We start from the raw sequence: 22,241 nt of genomic DNA on the forward strand, positions 1-22,241 counted from the left end.
ATTATTTAAACTTTTGCTGACACATTTGTGTTTGATATATCGTAAAGGGCAAGACACGCTAAAACGGAGCAACGTTATATGAGAAATCATAGCTTGTCTTGTAGTTGTATGTGCATTAGTTAAAGCATAAACTTTTCTTATTTCTGTGTTCATGGATCTGAAGTGATACGTGGGCAAATTTATGTATTGCCTAAACATCTCATTCTGTTTTAGACTTATAATGTGAACTGGGAATAACATACCGCTTCCTCGCGGACGCAGAACTAGTGGGATGTGGAAGTTGACACAATATCTCTCTAGAATGCAGTCTTTCTTCCTAAGTTTATGTGTGACGTAATGCCTCTGTTATTAGCATATAGTGCTTATGCCTCGAATGTCGAATACTCCCTCTGTATGAATAAAGGTATCCTGTATTACCATTTAGGGTCTGAATTTTTCTATATTTTCCAAATTTTTAGTCTTTTAAGTATTTCTCCAGTCTATGTAAACGTATGAAAATGTATATACTTATCAGCCAGAACATTACGACCACCTACCTAACAGCTGGTATGTCCAACATTACCACAGATAACAGTCATGATGTGTCATGGCATGGAAGTAATGAGGTCTTGGTAGGTCTCTGGAGGGAGTTGGCACCACATCTGTACACAAGTCACCCAATTCCTGTGAATTCCGGGGACGTTACGTAGAACAACATCCCAGATGTGTTCGATCAGCTTCAGATCTGGCGAGCTGGAGGCCGTCACATCAATTAGCACTCGCCACTGTGTTCCTCGAACCACTCCATCGCACTCTCGGCCTTGTGATGTGTCACATTATCTTGTTGAAAAATGTCTCATCCGACAGAAACATGATTGTTATGATGGGGTGTATGTGGTCTGCAACCAGTGTATGATACTCTTCGGCAGTCGGGGTGCTTTGCACAGGCTCCACTGGATACACGGATGCCCATGTGAATTTTCTGCAGAGCATAATGGATCCGCCTCCAGCTTGTCCCTGTCCCGCAGTACAGGTGTCGAGGAGTGGTTCCCCTGGAAGATGACAGATTCGCACCCTCCCGTCAGCATGATGAAGAAGGTGTAGGAATTCATCAGACTGTGCTGTGCTCTGCCACTGTGCCATGTCCAGTGCCAGTGGTTACATGCCCATTTCAGTTGTAGGTGCTGAAGTCGTTGGTGTTAACATTGGCACGTGCATCGGTCATCGGCTGCGGAGGACAATCGTTAGGAGTGTTCAGTGCACTGTGTTCTCTGACACACTTTGTACTCTGCCCAGGGGTAAAGTCCGGTGTTAGTTCTGCCACAGTTCGCTGACTGATCTATTTTACCAGTCTGCAAAGCCTACGACGTACAACACATCGAATGAGGAATGGCCAACCAACGCACGACGTCTGGACTTGGTTTCACCTTGGTTTCGCCATGTGCTGAAGACACTCATCACAGCACTCGTAGAATACAAGTCGTGCAGTTTCCGAAATACTCGCATTGAGCCACCAAGCCATCGCAGTGAACCCTTGGTCTAACTCAGATAGATCGTGCACATTCTTCATTCTATACATGGACAACGCATTCACTCATACTACATGCACCATGTGTGTATCTGACTATCAATCGTTTCTCGCCAGGTGACGCTGGTATATCCTGGACCGGTTTATATCGATAGTAGGTCGATGGTCATAATGTTCTGGCTGATCAGTGTATGTTCTTATTGCTTACCTCCCTAGGTTTCCAAACCCAGCCAGAGTGGGAACTTGAGTGCAGAGTTTAGCCTTATCTTGAGTACAGCTATCTGTCCACAGATTATTACAAAATACACTACTGGCCATTAAAATTGCTACAGCAAGAAGAAATGCAGATGATAAATGGGTATTCATTGGACAAATATATTATACTAGAACTGACATGTGAATACATTTTCACACAATTTGGGTTCATAGATCCTGGTAAATCAGTACCCAGAACAACCACCTCTGGCCGTTATAACGGCGATACGCCTGGGCATTGAGTCAAACAGAGCTTGCATGGCGTGTACCGGTGCAGCTGCCCATGCAGCTTCAACACAGTACCACAGTTCATCAAGATTAGTGACTGTCATATTGTGACGAGCCAGTTGCTCGGCCACCATTGAACAGACGTTTTCAATTGGTGCGAGATCTGGCCAGGGCAGCAGTCGACATTTTCTATGTACAGAAAGGTCCGTACAGGACCTGCAACACGCGCTCGTGCATTATCCTGCTGAAATGTCGGATTTCGCAGGGATCGAACGAAGGGTAGAGCCACAGGTCGTAACACATCTGAAATGTAACGTTCACTGTTCAAAGTGCCATCAACGCGAACAAGAGGTGAGCGAGACGTGTAACCAATGGAGCCCCATACCATCACGCCGGATAATACGCCAGTATGGCGATGACGAATAGAAGCTTCCAATGTGCGTTCACCGCGATGTCGCCAAACACGGATGCGACCATCATGATGCTGTAAACAAAACCTGGATTCATTCGGAAAAATGACGTTTGCTATTCGTGCACCCAGGTTCGTCCGTTGAGTACACCATCGCAGGCACTCCTGTCTGTGATGCAGCGTCAAGGGTAACCGCAGCCATGGTCTCCGAGGTGATAGTCCATGCTGCTGCGAACGTCGTCGAACTGATCGTGCAGATGGTTGTTGTCTTGCAAACGTCCCCATCTGTTGACTCAGGGGTCGAGACGTGGATGCACGATCTGTTACAGCCATGTGGATAAGACGTCTGTCATCTCGAAAAATGGTTCAAATGGCTCTGAGCACTATGCGACTTAACTTCTGAGGTCATCAGTCGCCTAGAACTTAGAACTAATTAAACCTAACTAACCTGAGGACATCGCACACATCCATGCCCGAGGCGGAATTCGAACCTGAGACCGTAGCAGTCGCTCGGCTCCAGACTGTAGCAACTAGAACCGCTCGGCCACCACGTCCGGCTGTCATCTTGGCTGCTAGTGATACGAGGCCATTGAGATCCAGCACGGCGTTGCGTATTCCCCCCCCCCCCCCCCCCCCTGAACCCACCGATTCCATATTTTGCTAACAGTCATTGGATCTCGACCAACGGGAGCAGCAATGTCGGCATACGATAAATCGCAATCGCGATAGGCTACAATCCGATCTTTATCAAAGTCGGAAACGTGATGGTACGCATTTGTCCTCCTTACACGAGGCATCACAACATCGTTTCACCGGCAACGCCGGTCAACTGCTGTTTGTGTATGAGAAATCGATTGGAAAATTTACTCATATCAGCACGTTGTAGGTGTGACCACCGGCGCCAACCTCGTGTGAATTCTCTAAAAAGCTAATCATTTGCATATCACAGCATCTTCTTCCTGTCGGTTAAATTTCGCGTCTGTAGCATGTCATATTCGTGGTGCAGCAATTTTAATGGCCAGTAGTGTATTACTCCATGACCACATAACGATAACATTTGTTTATATTTTCTTGTAAGTTAATAACTCCAAATACAATCCAACTAGGACTGACAGAATTTAAGATAATATACACTCTAATGATACAAGATGGAAATAGTCTTCGAAATTCTGATCAACTGCAGCTGTCACAGCTTAGATCCGAGATGGGTGTACGTATGTAAGCAACATATGGAAATAATGTTCGAGGAACTGAGTTAATACTGTTATAAACACAGATACAGAGCTCTCATTTGCTATTTTCGTGCGTCGCGGTTCCTCGCTCTCGGCTTCTGCTCCCAACATCCCCAGACCAACACTGGGTGGAAACATTTCTGGTCACTAGTGCAGACATAACTCGTATGTACATCCTGCATCCAATCTGATGCAGTTGATTCGATCTCTGTCAGATGAGAACACAGCATTGCACGAGCGGTCGATGAGTGGTGCACAAAAATGCAGTATACGGGGAGTTGCCCCAACGTTGGCCACGCCTGCGACGCAATGCTCAAAATCCTGCGAAACATCCTGCACTGCTAGTCGTACAAAATTACCTATGTTCAGCAGCTGCTTCTTGCTGACTTGCCAGCAAGACTAATTTTCGCTCTGGAATTTTTTGCTCACATGGATGTGGAAAATGAGTGGCTATGGAACAGTCTGTGGACAGACGAAGCCCATTTCCATCTCCAAGAACATATGAATACGCAGAATATGGGCAACAGAAAATCTGGACGGCCGTCAAACGATATCTCTTCATTCTGCAAAGGTGACTGTGTGGAATCGGTGGACGGCATCGTTTATCACAAGGCCGTATATTCCCGAGGTTGATGATGTGAGAGTCTTTCGCGCACCAACGCCATTCCAACCCTTCAATAGCACGTGTGTGTGGATAGGATCATTTTTGTGCAAGATGGCATTCTTTCACACATAGCACAGCGAGTGAAGCAGTTGCTCAGAGCCAGTTCGGAAATGGCTGAATTATCATCCTGGTCATCCAGATCACGTGATCTTGATCCGTGTGACTTCTGGCTGTGAGGTTATCTGAAAGATGACACGCTCAGTGCTTCAGTTACTCTACAGGCACACATGCACGATGTAATGTCAGCGTGACCCCCGAGACACTTCCATCTGTCATGGAACACTCTGTTTCTCAGTTTCAACTTGTGGCACAAAGTGGTGGGCATATTACTGTACGTGCCTCGCGGCAGTCTCACGACAGTTAGAAACAGATGTCACGTTGCGTTTTATGTGGGTTTCGGCCCCACCACAATTAAAAACCGATTTTTCCCCTCCAATGTGCTATGATCTCGGCGCGGTGGATGGGCTTGCCTAAGTAACACTGCCACATCTGTTAAGACTGCCAAACTTATGCAGTTGCGCACATTGAACAGTACAGCTAGTGTAATGTGCAACCTAAACCGCAGCCTTCGTATTGCAGTTGACCTGTGTTTTGAAACCGAACCCATTTTAATTTAAGAGCTTTACACCATCATCTATTGGCAAAATGTTCTTTAGCCTTTTTTTTTGTTCCATCATGTGTTCCCCTGTGTCAATAATATGATGTTCAAATCTGACGCCATTCTGGAAATTTAATCATGGACATCCTCTATATGGGAGGAGCATCACACACACACACACACACACACACACACTCACACACGCGCGCGCGCGCGAGCGCGCTGGAGAATGCTTTGTACCGAGGGAGTAATCGGAATATATCTGCGTCTTCAGGGTAACGACAAGATATAGGAAAGGGGATAACTCTACACTTGCGTATGTGTGTTTTCATTACCTCTATGTTCGCGAGAAAAGGGTAGTGTTTAAGAAAACTCGAATAATGGAATCAATGCGTTCTCACTAAGAGGATCCTATATTGAATGCAAACAAGTTTACCAGAAAAGTTGTGATGATTATTCGGAAAGTGAGATAGTTCACAGATCCCAATTAAACACGCCTTCTGTCGTCTGATAGGTAAGAACTGAAATGAAATCCAAGAAGATCCTAATTCCCAAAAGTTTGTTTTAAAATAAAATTCAGAGAGATCAAGAGATTATGTTTAGCGTTTCTCATATACAGCTGCGGTGAGTTGCAACTGAATATTAGATCTGTTAATCTGTTATGCTTGACCTTATATTCATTTTCTATGACATGATTGTGATACAAATTTTTGTTTAAGAATTCCGTGTATCTGGTCGTTTGTTTGGAGTGGGGGAGCATGAATCAGTTCTCAGCAATCGCCAGTGACTGTCCAGATCAATTAGTAGTGGGTCATATAGATTAAATGTTGGTATATCACTCACTGGGTAGTTCACCACAAAGTTTATGCTGACACTAATTGCATTGAACGTGAGCATGAGCAGAGAAAAGCTTTGGATGTTTGAAACAAAATAAATTCATAATGGAGGAGTAACGTCAATGAAAACTATCCTTTTATCAGTACTATCTCCAGTGCTGTGATAAGGAGAGATCAATTCCAAAACGATAACACATACGATAGTGGGATCGCTGATGTGTTCTATATTTCTGGCTCAACATCTTTTCCTATTCGTGGTTGGGTGTCGTCCTCTTGGAATGTGTCAAGTGCGTTGATGAGTCACAGTCGGACTGGTTAAGTGACTGTGTGATCCAAGTCATGCAAGAGAACGTAAGAGCAGTGTAAACAGATTCCTTAATACGAGGAGCGATTAGTAAGATACATCGTTTACTGTAGCTATTTATGACGTTCTTAGTAGTTTGCTAGACATCGATTTTGGTGACTATGTGGTAGCTACAAATTTATGAAGCTACATCTCCAGTCTATCTGAGAACACATTGTGGAAAATCTTCTAAATTGGTGTGAATATTTGCAGCTGTTCACCTGTGTAGTTTGACATACCAATGTTAACTTGGTGCTGTAATTCATCTGTTATGGGTAGCTTTTACGAACTGTTTCTTGACACAGGCCTCTGTACCCTATACATGTGCTGAGGGTTCTGTTGTAAGGACAAAGAGCTGTTCAGTGGCGACGTGTTTCAGAACCAACCACCATGTTGGCCACCAAGAAAGTTCAGGAGACCGCAGCTGTGGATCTGGGTGCTCTTCTCGATGAGAGTGACGGCGCCATAGTGAGTCTGGTGGCAGGGCAGACGCGTCTGGTGGCACACAGGGCAGTCCTGGCCGCCAGGAGCCCCGTGTTCGCGGCCATGTTCCAGCACGACACACTGGAGGCCAGAACAGGTGAAGTCAGCATCACGGATATGGAGGGCCCAGTTTTGCGCCAGCTGCTGTCATACATGTACACCCTCCAGGCCCCCCAGGTGTCCAGCATGGCCCCACAAATGCTGGCAGCTGCTGATAAGTACGGCTTGTCGGCCCTGAAGGCTGCGTGTGAGCAGCAGCTGGCCACTCAGCTGACTGTGGAGAACGCGGCAGCCACAGCTGTCCTGGCAGTGAGGCATTGCTGCCCAAGCCTGACTCCGGCTTCAGTCGCCTTCATAAAAGACCACAACTTCCGGGTAATGGCTACACAGGGCTGGGCAGACATGATGCGTAGCTACACTGACGATTTGATTGAAGTGAGTCGCCTGCTTGCTGACCCACCAGAAGAAATCAGGTAAATATGAGAATATGTGCTTATCTGTGTTGCCCAGTGCTCTCTCTCTCTCCCTCTCTCTCTCTCTCTCTCTCTCTCTCTCTCTGTGTGTGTGTGTGTGTGTGTGTGTGTGTGTGTGTGTGTGTTTTCAAGTTTACAATGTTTGCCATTGAATTTCCTTACATGTGTCCACACTGTGAAATACATCTCTGTTGACAGCTACAAAAGCCACTGGCTGATAGCTCACAAAGCATTCATTGTATTCTCATGACTGGTTCACCGGATCTCTGGATGGAACTGTGTTTATTAGTAGATAAGTTAGCTACCAAAAATCAGGGATGAGCCAAATTTTTGATAGCTTCAAAAATTGTTTCCATCTTTAACATGTTCCATTTTTTGCAGTACTTATTTTGTTACATTGTGTATGTACAACACATAGTTTGTTAGATGGTGGCATCTGGTTTCCAAACAAAGATTATGTTAACCTTGCACCCAACAGGTGACATTCTTGCTGTGGTCACAAGGATGTGCTGCTCACTACAGTAACAGACATGACTGTGTTAGGCAGGAGCGTGTTTGGAATTTGTTTTGCATGACCTACAGGTCACCATAACCTGTTTACAGTGAGAATACTTCAGGTGTTTCGTGTAACTGTAGCTGCTGGTGATAGAGGCAATAAGATCGCTATAAATGACATACTGCTGGATAAAGGGAAGTTGAAGATAGAAAGTAAGTCAATCTATACCAGCACCAAGAACATGATAGTATGTTGAACTTGAATCAACGAGGGCAGTAACATATTGACAGTTTGCATTTCTTGTGTTACCATGCTGTAAGCGCTTACCTGTCGAAGCTTTTTGGTGCAGGGAAGTATACCACTGTTACCTCAGTCCTAAATAAACGTCTCTCACAATGCATTCAGCGACGAAGACGACACCTTAGAGCTGACAAGTAGACTAAATAGTGTTACATACCAGTCAGTGTAATCAACGGCTGGCATTGGCTATGAAGTTTTTCATGACAGTCTTTGCATGAAAAGTTCTCGGTTGCCACATCAGATTCGAATAAAACTCAAACTTACGATTGTATTCTCCACCAGTGTCCTCCCTGGTGGTGATGATGGAGGAGTTCTTACACTGGTGCTCCTCTCACACTACCACGGCATGTGTCTGCCACAGTAGAGGGCAATACCATAGGTGTGTGTGTTGCGTTATTCGCTTCCACTTCCTTAGTACATGTATGCAATATGCCAACAGTTTTGGTAGCAAATTATTGTATTAACTGCCAGCAATATAACTTTTAATGCACATCAAATGAAATAGATCAGGCACTAAGGAAAATGGTATGGTTCCCAGTCTGGTTGTGTGTGCAAGCCATCTAGTACAGAAGGTGCTGCAAGCACAGAGGCAGTAGGGTGTAGCAGTTTATTCCTTGTGTACACATAAGACATCAGAACAGCCCGCACAACAGTAACACAGCAACTTTGTGTGGGCCACACATTTCCCTCTCCTCTCTGTTTGTCGGTGTCTAAGAATGTGTGCTACACTTTGTTGCTATTTCTTAGTTCTTACATGAGCTGCATGTATTGTACAGTGTGTTCAGGAAGCTAAGGTTCGGTTATATGAATACATGTAATATGTACACAAGTGCTTGAATTGTTAATTTACTGTGAGGCTATAGGTCTTTCTTATGTAATATTTAGACATGGCCCCCACAATAATCTATTTCAAATAGTGTGAGTGCATGTGCACATGGTTGTGTGTGAGTGTGTGTGTAATGGACTTAATATCATTGTTATATCTGTAATATCTTGGATATTCGGGAATCCAGCCGGATGTTCGCGTCGTTCTCGCACGATATTTCATCAGCGTGCCTCGCTGTCTTCTTCAGGTGCTACCTGAGACTAGTCTTTGCGTCGATAGAGTCCAGTATTTATGCCTGGGAGGAGCTGGGCGTTCCGTAATCGGTCCGCGCCGCGTCGAGTGTTCCATCTGTGGTCCGCGCCCGCCAGACGCGGCTACATTGTCCGTCTCTGGTCGCCGGCGACGACCACTGCCGCCCGATCTTCCGCCAGTCAGCGTCATGGGCAGCCCCGTCCCATGGAGCAAGACTGGCCGCTACCTGGGTGTCACATTGGACCACAAGCTGACATGGAAGCCGCACATCGAGGACGTCAGGGGCAGAGCAACAGGGCGCCTACGCGTCCTGTACAATCTGCTCAATCCCTCGTCTGCGCTGCCGCCTCACCACGGCATCACGCTCTAACTGGCGCTGGTACGTCCAGTGCTGGAATACGCGGCTGTGGTGTGGGGCAACGCGGCCGAAACACACATCAGCAAGCTGCAGATGGTGCAGAACAGGGCGCTCAAGCTCGCTCTGCGCCTGCCGAGGCTATACTCGACCGCTCGGCTACACGAGCAGACCGGAATACCCCTCTTCCGCGACCGCTTCAAGCAATCGGCGCAGCCTTCTATGAGCGGGCCGAACGGTCCGACAACCGGCTCATCAGGGATCTGTGCCATCCTGCACACCACAGGCCAACAACACGCTGGCCTGACCTGCTGCGGGAGTGAAAACTTCCGCAATAGAGACAGGACATCCCCATCCAGAAAGAAACAAACCAGAGGCCAATCCACGAAGAGAGGTAGTCCCTCCGAAATGTAAGGCTTACACAGGAATAGCAGTCGACTGCTTAGCCTGCTCCTGCACGGGTCAGGGCAGACCTGTAAGGTAGAACAGTGAGTGAGTGAGTCTGGTCGCTGGTGTTCCCTCCACCGTCCGCGCCCGGCCTGGCCGTCTTCTGAAGTCGAGTACATGATCTGGGGTGTGTCAGATCTGGTCTCTAATGTCTGACACCTTGTCTCGCGGCTGCTGTCTCGGTCTCCACATCTATTTCTTGTAGAATCCCGGAGTGTCTTGCGTTGAGTTTTCACAAGCTCAAGCGCTGGATTCGAGGTAGTGCTGATTTGGTATCCTGAGTCACGGTTGATTAGATTGTCTGTGACCTTAATCTCAATGGCTTCTTTAATGACACTGTCCCAAAATCTTGAGGTCTGTGTCAAAATCTTGGTGTCATTCTAATCCATTCAATGACCAAGTTCCAGACATGCTCTGCTATGGCTGATTTAGTTGCCTGCCTGAGTCTGGTATGTCTCTGGTGTTCTTTACACCTGATGTCCACAGTTCTGGTGGTCTGGCCAATGTATGACATCCCACACTGGTATGGTATATTGTAAATACCTGGCTTGCGTAGCCCCAGGTCATCTTTTACATTCCCCAGCATAGCCCCAATTTTGGTGAGTGGACAAAATATGCCCTTGATGTCATATTTCTGGAGAATCCTGCTGATCTTGGCAGAGATAGGTCCGGCATATGGCATATGGCATGTGGCATAGGTCACAGACAATCTAATCAACCGTGACTCAGGATACCAAATCAGCACTGCCTGGAATCCAGCGCTTTCCGGGATTCTACAAGCAATAGAAGTGGGGACCGAGAGAACAGCCGCGAGACAAGGTGTTGGACATTAGAGACCAGATCTGACACACCCCAGATCATGTACTCGACTTCAGAATACGGCCAGGCCGGGCGCGGACGGCGGAGGGAACACCGGCGACCAGAGACGGACAATGTAGCCGCGTCTGGCGGGCGCGGACCACAGATGGAACACTCGACTCGGCGCGGACCGATTAAGGAGCGCCCAGCTCCTCCCATACATAAATACTGGACTCGATCGACCTAAGAAACAAGACCTATTAAAAACCCAAGTCGCGGTACGAACATGGCCGACCACCATCAGCTAAATCTCCTCTTCGCCAATGCGAGAGGAGTTACAGACAGGAGAACCTTGCTTATGCATACACTATTGCGCAACAACATACACGTGACCGGCATCGCCGAAACGTGGCTGTGTGATGGGAAGCAGTGTAATATACCGAAGTTCAACTGCTTCCGCAAGGTCAGAGACGGCAGAGGCGGCGTCGCGCTATACGTGCGCAATACAATTGCGGCAATGGAAATCCCTGCCCCCACACAGCTTGGGGACGTAGAAATCGTCATGGTCAAACTAAAGGGCCACAACGCAAGGACTGTGACAATTGCGTGTTTATACAATCCTCCAAATAACCCTCTCCCGATCCACACGATACGACACCTTATGACGAAAGAGAGATTCATATTACTAGCTGACCTAAATGCGCGACACGAGAGACTTAGTGACCACAGCACAAATCTCAACGGACAAATCCTCTTCGATCTTCTGACGACCGAACCTGTAGACCGTCTCCCCATCTACCAACCCACTTTTATAGGCCACCGAGGAACATCAGCGCCCGATCACATCCTGTACAGCCCTACCATGAGCGACACAATAGCCAATGCGGAAGTCGGCAACTCCATAACGAGTGACCACCTTCCCATCCTCTTCTCCACAAACGCCATAGCCCCACCGAATCCTCCACCAATCAGACGAACTAACCGGCAGCACTCAAACGTCGACTGGAACAAGTACAAAGACGTACTCGGACAAAAACTATCCACCCCCATGACCGTGACACACCCCCACGACCTTGAACTCGCTACGGCGAAAATAGAATCAGCCTTTAAACGCGCAATAGAGGAAGCCATACGGCAAATTACCATAGACAACTGGAAACCTACTATCCCCCGAGAAGCTCTCGACCTAATACAAAGGAAAAAACGACTACAAAGAGAGATCAGACGAACCAACAACCCGAACTTACGACAAACCTGGAACAGACTGAACAATCGCGTCAAACAAATCATCTCGACACATCGACAAAGGCAATGGGAAGAAACATGCGAGAGACTTAACTACAGAAACGGAAGACAATTTTGGAAACGATTTAAAACACTGACTGGACAAAGAGCAACAACTACGAACACACTAATTACAAACAACGAGCCCACGACAGACCCACAACAACAAGCCGACATCTATAAAGACGTGTTAGAAGTATACTCCTTGCCACATGACAACAACTTCGACGAAGTCTTCAGACGAACAGTAGAGCTCCAACTCTCACGACTACTTAACACACACACAGTAGAGACAGAAAACGAAAACTCCCTAACTAAACCTATAACTGACAAGGAAATAATGGACGCAATACTGACGGGATGGAACGACATACGACGAATTCACCTACAAAAGGCCCCCCTCCTTACACTCATCCCTATCCTCTCTCTCATATTCAACTATTGCATCAGCACAGAGACCATCCCAACTGCCTGGAAAACAAGCAAGACAATCATGATCCCTAAACCAGACAAACTAAGAACAGACCCACGATCCTACAGAACCATCTCTCTTTTAGATGTACTGGGAAAAACCTATGAAAGAATCATCACAGACAGACTCAAGACATACGTAGAACAGAAAGAACTCCTTCCCATGATCCAAGCTGGCTTCCGCAGCAGCCACTCCACGAATGATCCACTGTTCAAACTTGTGAACGGAATCACACAGGGCTTTAACAATGGACGGTACACCCTCGCAGTATTCGTGCATATTGAGAGGGCGTTTAACAAGCTATGGCATGACGGACTCCTGTACAAGCTGTGCGAGATAGGGATCTCTATCAAAATGGTCCGGCTCGTAGAAGCATACCTCACCGACCGAGTATGCAACATACTTGTATACAACGCCTCCTCCCAACCTTTCACCCCACAAGCAGGAGTGCCACAGGGCGGCATCCTGTCCCCACTGCTGTACACAGCAGATATACCGACCACCCAAGCCCCAGATGAAACGTTAGCCCTTAACGCAGACGACACAGCTTATTGGTGTGCATCACTCAGGACGTCAACTATACAAAGAAAGACGGACGTATACCTAAAACGACTCGAAGACTGGATGAAAAAGTGGAGAATCAGACCAAACCCAGCAAAGACACAAACTGTACTCTTTCGACACAGAAACTTGACCAAAAAGAGACAACAAAACGACAACGACATACAATTAACACTCTGGAACACGCCACTCAGACTTGTCAACACGGCCAGGTACCTTGGCGTGTTCCTAGACAAACACATGAACTGGCTGACTCACCTGAACTACCTCCTCGACAAGACCAGAAAACGCCAAAGACTGATACGACAAGTACAAGGACGCCTCCGTGACTGCAGCATGGAAACAGCTGTACACACATACAAAACCTGTATCAGACCTGTCCTTGAATACGCCATCCCACACACGGTAGCAGACAGACTATACAGCACAGAACGACGACTGCTCCGCAACCTCGCGAGACTCCCGGCAAGGACGCCCAGCAATGACGTATACGAAATAGTTAATATGGAACCACTCCAGACATGACTGACAAAACTGCGCGCGAACTACGGACAACGAATACTAACGCAAAGACCTACATGGAAAACCTAATTACAAGAAGACCTCATACTCAACGACTCCCCAAACACAAATATATCTGCCCAGCGCGTACAGTAGCACAAATCATATCAACCCACTTCCCAGATTTAGCCCCTACTATGAAACCGCTGGTAACTCATACCACTACCCCTCCCCACCTAGACGTCAGACAGTAAAACATGACAGACACATAACACGGAAACCAACACCCAACCACCAATCACATCACATCACTCTCTCTCTCTCTCTCTCTCTCTCTCTCTCTCTCACACACACACACACACACACAGACACACACACACACACACACACACACACACTCACACATTCCCACACACAACACACATACACACACACACACACACACAAAACAACAAGACGACTACACTCGCACATTTAAACAAGCTGGCACACTCTTCAACTACTCAGTCCTGATCTGCCACTGACAAATATGACAAATATGAAAATAGAAAATAGCCATAATCGTACAACAAAAACTAGTAACAATAGTAACATCATTATACATTACCCATAGACTAACTTTCTGATCTGCCACTGACAAATACGACAAATATGAAAATAGAAAATAGCCACAATCGTACAACAAAAACTAGTAACAATAGTAACATCATTATACGTTACCCATAGACTAACTTCAAAAACCTCTTCTCATTTGCTCTGCTCCATAACCGAACACAGACGTAAATCAAGAAATATTACACACAAATCACACGCAGAAACACTATACATCCACACACTCTACTGTACATATATCAATAAAATAAGACATATCCCATGTAAATTCCGCACAGCAACACAATACACAACAATGAGAACAATCATAGTCTTATATTACCTTATGACAATACTTACATCTTTATCTACTGCCATCCCCCCAAACCTCTCCCTTACCATCTCCCCTTCTAAATTCTATTACTATTCTATTATTATAAACATTGTTAGCTCTAGTAAAATATACATTGAGAAACTAAAATATAACTCTTAATTATGTCTCATTGTTAAAACCTAGCACTATATACTTTGTTAAACTGAAATATAACCTTGTTAAATATATATACTTGTTAATGATGTATTGTTATTCAAAATGTATACTCATAATGACCACAACAAAGTGCAAAAAAAAACCTGTAAAGCACCTTTCTGCAAGCACTTCAGTTGTAATTAAAAGAAAATAAAATTGTAAATCACGCCTATGGCTAAAAAGTGCAATGCAAGCACGAGAATAGCCCGCCCTCCCTGAAGAAGACAGCGAGGCACGCTGTTGAAATATTGTCCGAGAACGATGCGAACATCTGGCTGGATTCCCGAACATCCAAGATGTCAACAGATCGCCAGGAAAGCATAAAAGAATTACATATCTGTAATATGTCAACAAACTGTTTTCTGCAAAGCTGTAATTTTCTCTAATTGGTGATGGCATGGACAGAATTTGGCTAACTGGAGTGATATTTTATGCTGCCATTTGAAGACATTGCCATCAAATTCCTAGAGATGTGATTAGTTTTGTGTTTTCTCTTTAAAGTGTCAGAAGATATTGCTGTTCAGAGATCCAATTCCTAGAGATGTGATTAGTTTTGTGTTTTCCCCTTAAAGTATCAGAATATATTGCTGTCCAGAGATCCAGTGTTAGCTGTAGTAAGTATATGTTTCTACAGAGGTCAAAAAGTGGTTAACAGTAACATCCTGATTTGTGTCTAGAATGAATTATTGTAAAATGTAATGACTCACTCATGAGTTGAATTGTAGTAAGTTGTAATGGTACATGAATGACAACTTTGATGAGAGCATGCTGATATACATACATATCTTTTACATTGACTTTCAGACTATTCCACATTGCAGATTGGATGCTGCTACTTTTTTAATTTTTCACTGGACAGATGCATATTCGCGCAGTTTCATTGCTATGAGAATTACCTTCATTTGATTTATGTGTTTATAGTAGAGTGTAAGAACTTCAATTTTCTCTACAGGAGTCTTTCGGGCGAGGAGAAAGGCAGGAGGCTGATCCAGGCAGCTGAGGAGGGGGCAGTGGAGGAGATACGGACTCTGCTTGCCGCAGGTGCTAACTTAGGAGTGAGGGACAAGTACATGGGGACCGCCCTACATTGTGCAGCGAGGGAGGCACACGTGGATGCAGTGAAGTATCTGGTGGAGTGTGGTGCAAGCCTGGAAGACAGGAACAGGAAGCAGAGCACACCTCTGCACTTAGCTGCATGGAAAGGCGACGCAGCTGTCGTGCGGCTGCTGTTGGCTTATTCTGCGGACCCCAACTCCAAGGGTGACTGTGGGTGGACGCCACTGCACTTTGCGGCACGCTATGGTCACACAGAAGTGGTAGCTGCGCTGCTGGAGGCGGGATCTGACAGGGGCGCAAGGAGTGACAGAGGGGCCACACCACTGGACCTTGCTAGAAATAACAATCACCAGCCAGTCGTAGGGATTCTAACGTGAAGTTTACAAGGCAACAAAAATCAGGAGGAAAACAAACAAAGCATCACGTCATGACTTAACATTATCTTTAAATAAAGTATTAATCCTGTGTACAATGTTTGCACCCTTCACTGTCTAGTGCATGTTCTACTCCAGTAACAACTCAGCAATAGGTACAACATGGATAGTAACATAAGTAATATAACTATTCTTTCTCATTAGGAAAAGATCTGAAAAACGTTAGTTGAGCAACCATTTTAATTCTCGAGCGGTCATGTCAGTTTTGTAACATCTGTAGTCGCCAACCAGCCTTCATGTTCTTTAGGGGCACGAAAAATAGTGCCTCAATATGTTTGGTATTGATAGAAAACTTTACTTTGCTTTTTACATAAATAAACATATATTTCAGTGTTTGAATTTTATTTAATCTTCATAGAAGAAGTACCCCACTCTTTGATTTAACCACAAATTTCTAACGCACAGACTAATCTCACATCACATTTGGTCGACATGTATTTTACAGTGTATATTACTTCTATACCACTAATTGTATCATACTCAGGTTATCTATTAATCGTGTTGTTACTTATACACAAAAATATACTCTTCCTGTTCCACCACTTCATCCAAAGTGCCACATGTACAGTTTCCACAGACAATGGAAGAATGATTTTTGCACATAAACATCTTAGACTGACTACAACACATTTTGGTAATAACATTCCTTTTTCCTGCATACATAAAGCAGCGACTCTTCACTGTGTTTGCACGCTCTTCCAGTTGTCAAGGTTATTCCTATTTATAAGGTGCGAAAAACATTTTGGGATCATTTGTAAGGGTAAAAATGTGGAATGCTGTAACTAATGAGCTTCCTGTAAGTTGTTGAGACAACTGTTTCAAACATATCCTTGTTGGTTTTCTTGGGTTTCCTACATTGGACTGCAACAATGTTTGAGCCTTTTTATTTTCAAAGTGCCAATGTAAGTGATGTGTTTCTGCAAAAGTGAAACTCCTATTGGAAAACTAGTACACCAATTACCAAAAGTATTATTTCATTTGGATCCATCCACATTTTCTACCAGTCAAAGCATAATGTTATATACTTTATTTGGCACCTTGTAAGGGCATCTGATTCTGTTCCACCAACTGATGATGTGTAGAATGATGTGGCCTTGCAAATAGCAAAAAATTTCAAGCCATACTTGGCTGGTTTGTTTGTTATGTACTGAATGAACAATAACACAGGCCAACGAAAAATGTTTTTTGAAAAAACATTTTTTACTTTGGTAGCTGATATTTATATATTTTTATGAGCTGAATCCAAATCTAGCCCAAGTTTTTTTCTATTGTCCATGGTTTTCGAGCATTATGCTTACAGTATAAAAATTATACAGTATAAAAATCCTATGCTATATGATAAATGGAGACATTAATGAAATGCTTTGTTACAAAATAAGCATGGTTTGTATTTACAGTTGTTTTTACTTAATAGAGTTTTCACTTTTCAGCTGGAATAGGTTTGTATTTTCTTTCTCTTTTTCCTTCAAGCTTCTTGAGTAGCTTTTTCTATGATGAGTTTCTTGCTCAACTTATTGGTAAAGTGACCAACAGTGGTCTCCCATCATGTTGGTGTACCAGCGGCCTTGGTAGCGTTTTTCCATCACTTTAATGTCCTGGTGAAATCATTCTCCATGCTACTCACTAACATCTCCCATATTGTGAGGGAAGTAATCAAGGCGCTTGTTCAAAAAGTGAACTTTCAGGCTCATTAAACATCCTAAAGTTTTAAACTTCTTTAACACTGTAGCTTTAATAGAAACATATTCTGGGTCTTTTTCATGTCCTAAGAACTTTCTAATGAGTTGCTTGAATGATAACCATCATTCTTTCTCATTTAAGGTCATTGTGGATTCAGGTCTGACAATGATGCTTTCTTTTAGTTTAGCTTCTGAAAGGTATGGAAACTTTTGGCAGAGATACTTAAAACATGGTCCATGTTTAGGCAAAGTCTTTACAAACTGTTTCATTAGGCCTAACTTTATATGTAGAGGTGGTAGGAGTATGTTTTATTGGATCTACAAGGTTTCTGCATAGAATGTTCTCATCAGGTTTTAAAGACTTCCTCACAGGGCAGCTCTTTCTGCACCAGTGTTGATCCCTAGCACTACTGTCCCATTCATGTAAGAATCATAGAAATTTGGTACAGCCACCTTGCCGACCAAGCACCATTCATGTTACTTTTAGATCGCCACATAACATCTAACCATGAGCAGAATAGCCTATTTCATTTAACACTATTTCCAGGTTTTCATAGATTTCTTTCATTTGTACAGAATGTCCAACAGGTATAGATTCATACATGTTACCATTTTGTAATAAAACAGCCTTTAAACTAGTTTTGGATGAATCAATAAACAGCCTCCAGTCGTCCTTTTTGTATTCAGTACCAAACTCATTCATAAGATTGGGAATGTCTGAGCAGTACACTAAATCACCTTCTTGTTGAAAAAGCTTGGAAAATTGCTCCTCTCTCTTTCTATACATATATATGCTGGTTCCAACTGCTAATAAGTTTTATTTTAATCTAGAGCCAAACAATTTAGCTTTTTCTTTCGTTAAGCCCAGATCCATAACGAAATTGTTAAGTTCAGTCTGAGTAAACAATTTGGGCTGTAGACTTTCTGTACTACAATGGAATTCATCAATATTTGGTTCATGTAAATCAGATTGCACATCAGAAAATATTTCTGTTGGATAGAATTTAAATCATCTGGTAGTTCAGGAGCCAGCAATTCTACACCATGCCCTACAAGTCGGATGGTGGACAGAAGGTTAGGGTAGCTTATTACCTTCTTGTTTTTCTAATTATGACCAGTAATATCAACACTACAAAAGTAGCAATCATTGGAATGATTTCTTGTCTCCCTCCATATCATTAGGACCATTTTCTCAGATCGTTAACTCAAATAACATACCTTATGCAGCGCCCAAGATTAATGTTGATAACCAAGTTTAGATCCAAAGTATGATAGATAAACCTTTTTCACAAAGTCTGTAATGTTTCTTTGGTGTTTTTTAATCACAATGCACCACAGATGTAACAAAAACTGTAAGCAGAGTTTTTACAACCACTATTAGACATTGTACTGAGCACCATGTACAGGAAATGGGAAAGTGAGGTTAGGTTGACAGTAAACAAAACACGATCTATTATCACAAAAATAGAAACGACATTTTCTTGCCAGCAAATGTTTTTCAGAACTGCTACCAACATCATCTACATTCATTACACCTGCTTTTAAAATAATTTGACCTATATAAAAGCTGTTACATTCTTTAAGAAGTCACGTAATTTAATAAAATGAAGAAATGGTGGGTGTTACAGATTTTTAATTCTCATATTTGAATTTCCCCTCTAAAAGACATAAGAATAAGGTATTTACAGCAAAAATGTTTTTCCATCATTGGCCTGTGTAATCTCTCTCTAAAAGCTGTCAGCATCTCGTATATGATTGCACACTCACCAAAATTGTTGCTTTCCTTACAGTTTGTAACAAATTTATCCTAATATGACCTGATCACTGCTGCTTTATCTTTCTCATGCCTTTGTGTTCTTGTCACTTCATAATCAAACCTCATTCTTCTGCGGAGAAATGAGAACCATCTGTATGATCTACATGGTCTGAGAACTACACTGAAGAGCCAAAGAAACTCGTACACCTGCCTAATATCGTGCAGAGACCCTGCAAGCACACAGAAGTGCCGCAACATGACGTGGCATGGACTCGACTAATGTCTGAAGTAGTGCTGGAGGGAACTGACACCAAGAATCCTCTAGGTCTATCCATAAATCCGTAAGACTATGGGGGGGGGGGGGGGGGTGGAGATCTCATCTGAACAGCATGTTGCAAGACATACACCCCAGATTTGCTCAATAATGTTTATCTCTAGGGAGTTGGGTGGCCACCAGAAGTATTTAAACTCAGAAGAGTGTTCCTGAAACCACTGTGTAACAATTCTGGACGTGTGGGATGTCGCATTGCCCTGCTCGAATTTCCCAAGTCTGTCGGAATGGGCAAAGGACATGTATGGATGCAAGTGCTTAGGTAGGATATTTACGTACATATCACCTGTCAGAGTAGTATGTAGATGCACCAAGGGACCCATATCACTCCAACTGCACATGCCCCACACCATTACAGGCCTCCACCAGCTTGAACGGTTCCCTGCTGACATTCAGGATCCATGGATTCATGAGATTGTTTCCATACCTGTACACATCCATCCACTTGATACAATTTGAAGCGAGGCTCGTTTGACCAGGCAACTTCTTTCCAGTCATAAACATTTTTATGTCGGTGTTATTAGGCCCTGGTGAGGCGTAAAGCTTTTCGTAGTGCAGTGTCAAGGGCACATGAGTGGGATTTTCATTCCAAAAACCCATATCAATGATGTTTCGTTGAAGTTTTCGATCACTGACACTTGTTGATGCCCCAGCACTGAAATCTGCAGCAATTTGCGGAAGAATTGCATCTCTGCCACGTTCAACGATTCTCTTCAGTCATTTATGGTCCTGTTCTTGCAGCATATTTTTCTGGTCAAAGCGATGTCGGATATTTGATGCTTTATCATATTCCTGACATTCACAGTACACTCAGGAAATGATCCTACAGGAAAATCGCCACTTCATTGGTGCCTCGCGGATGCTGCATCCAATTGCTCGTGGGCTGTTTACAACGCCAAATTCAAACTCACTTAAATCTTGATAACCTGCCATTGTAGCAACAATAACCGATCTAACAACTATGAAATATACTTATATAGGCGTTGCCAACTGCAGTGGTGTATTCTGTCTGTTTACATGTCTCATTATTTGAATATGCCCCCTCCCTCCCCATACAAGTCCCTTTGGCGGTTCAGTGTGTGATACCAGTGCCATCATTACTTGAAAGTTCTTCAACTTTTATTTCTGCCCTTGAAGCTGATCAAAATAAGTGTTCCAGTAAGAGCACAGAACTCTTACCTTGAAGTCTTCTTTACACTCTCACTCTAGAATAGTTGTTTTGTGACATCGGGTTTATAATATTTAAGTTGGTGTATTTGCACCAGTGACTCAGTCATTTCCTCACCAGTCATCCAGTAATCTGTAATACCTTTAGTAGGCCTGTCTGGAACAGGAAACGTTTTATTATGTTTTTTGAGGGCGTCTTTGCTGTTTTGACTGCAAAGCTTTGCTTAGACCACGTGGTTTTATCATTTTTACCAACAAAAGACTCACAAATAAAATCAAAATTGTCATCACCAGCATCTTATTCATGACTCTGAATTTGAATTGAAAGCTTTTCAAATTTTCTTCTGACAACCCTTGTTTGAAACGAGCCCTAAAGATACAAACAGAAATGAAACTTATTTGATAATGAAATATTTTAACTTATTAAAGCGATGGTACAAATAATTAATATAAAAATGTTCCTTACATTACCCATTATGTGGTTCACTGCACACCAAACACAGCATGGACAAAAATAATCATCAATTACAACTCCAGCAACAATGTAGATGACTAAATGAGGATCAGCTCGAAGATAGGTGGAACTGCCAGCAGTTCAGCAATGAGTAATTAGAATTTACAGCAAAACAGTAAATTCAGGTTGACTTAGTAAACCAAGGCAGCCGCTTGAGGGTTAAAAATCAACAACAGTTGAAAAATACTTCCTTCGTAGCCATTACACAACAGTTCTGTCTGAAAGTGAGATTTTCTCAGCGTAAAAAAATTTCGAATAACGTAAGGGAAAGCAGCCGGGTGGCGCCTTCAACAACCACAAATACTTCAACAGGTGAACTCCTGATCATTTTCAAGGTACAAACAGAGAAATATTGGTGGTTGTCGAAGACAACGCTTGTCTTTGGTCCTTGTAAACTGTTTTAGTCAACCTCTACGTTATTTTGTTACTTTAAAGTACTTTGTACAAACAAGTATGATGCTATGTTCAAGTCCTGTAAACTACACCCATATCTAGATTATGCCGTGTAAACGGTATAATTCATCTTCAGTTCTGATCCCAGGCTGAACTGACTTTTATCTTTGCGGTACAGATGGTGTAATATGAGGAGGATCCCAAAAATGATTGGAATTTCTTTGCAGAAAGCATTTGCTTTATTACTTTTCAAATATGGATTTAATCTGCTTCAAAGTATTCTGCGTTGACTTTAATACACTTGTCCAAATGTTAATTCCAATGTTGGAAGTATTCTCTAAATTCGTCCTCTTTGATACCAGCTAGCACCTTCATGACACTGTGTTTTACGTCTTCTTCATGGAAGAAACGCTTCTCTTTCAAGTCTAATTATCCTTGGGAACAGAGAGAAGTCAGAGGGTGCTAAATATG

At 43.5% G+C, this 22,241-nt stretch overlaps 1 protein-coding gene across 2 annotated transcripts in view; it reads left to right on the forward strand.

The window, feature by feature from the left end:
* Nucleotides 1-16,265, forward strand: part of LOC126302901 (ankyrin-1-like) — a 53,019-nt gene extending 36,754 nt beyond the window's left edge. For both annotated transcript variants that reach the window (XM_049991755.1, XM_049991756.1), the window contains exons 2-3: nucleotides 6,452-7,028; nucleotides 15,393-16,265. In XM_049991755.1, the coding sequence (XP_049847712.1) occupies nucleotides 6,463-7,028; nucleotides 15,393-15,873 (1,047 nt within the window). In that variant the 5' untranslated portion in view covers nucleotides 6,452-6,462 and the 3' untranslated portion in view covers nucleotides 15,874-16,265. The remainder of the gene's footprint in view (nucleotides 1-6,451; nucleotides 7,029-15,392) is intronic.
* The last annotated feature ends 5,976 nt before the right edge of the window (nucleotides 16,266-22,241 follow it).

This window comes from Schistocerca gregaria, unplaced genomic scaffold (genome assembly GCF_023897955.1).
Source record: "Schistocerca gregaria isolate iqSchGreg1 unplaced genomic scaffold, iqSchGreg1.2 ptg000180l, whole genome shotgun sequence".
Classification (NCBI taxonomy): Eukaryota; Metazoa; Arthropoda; class Insecta; order Orthoptera; family Acrididae; genus Schistocerca; species Schistocerca gregaria.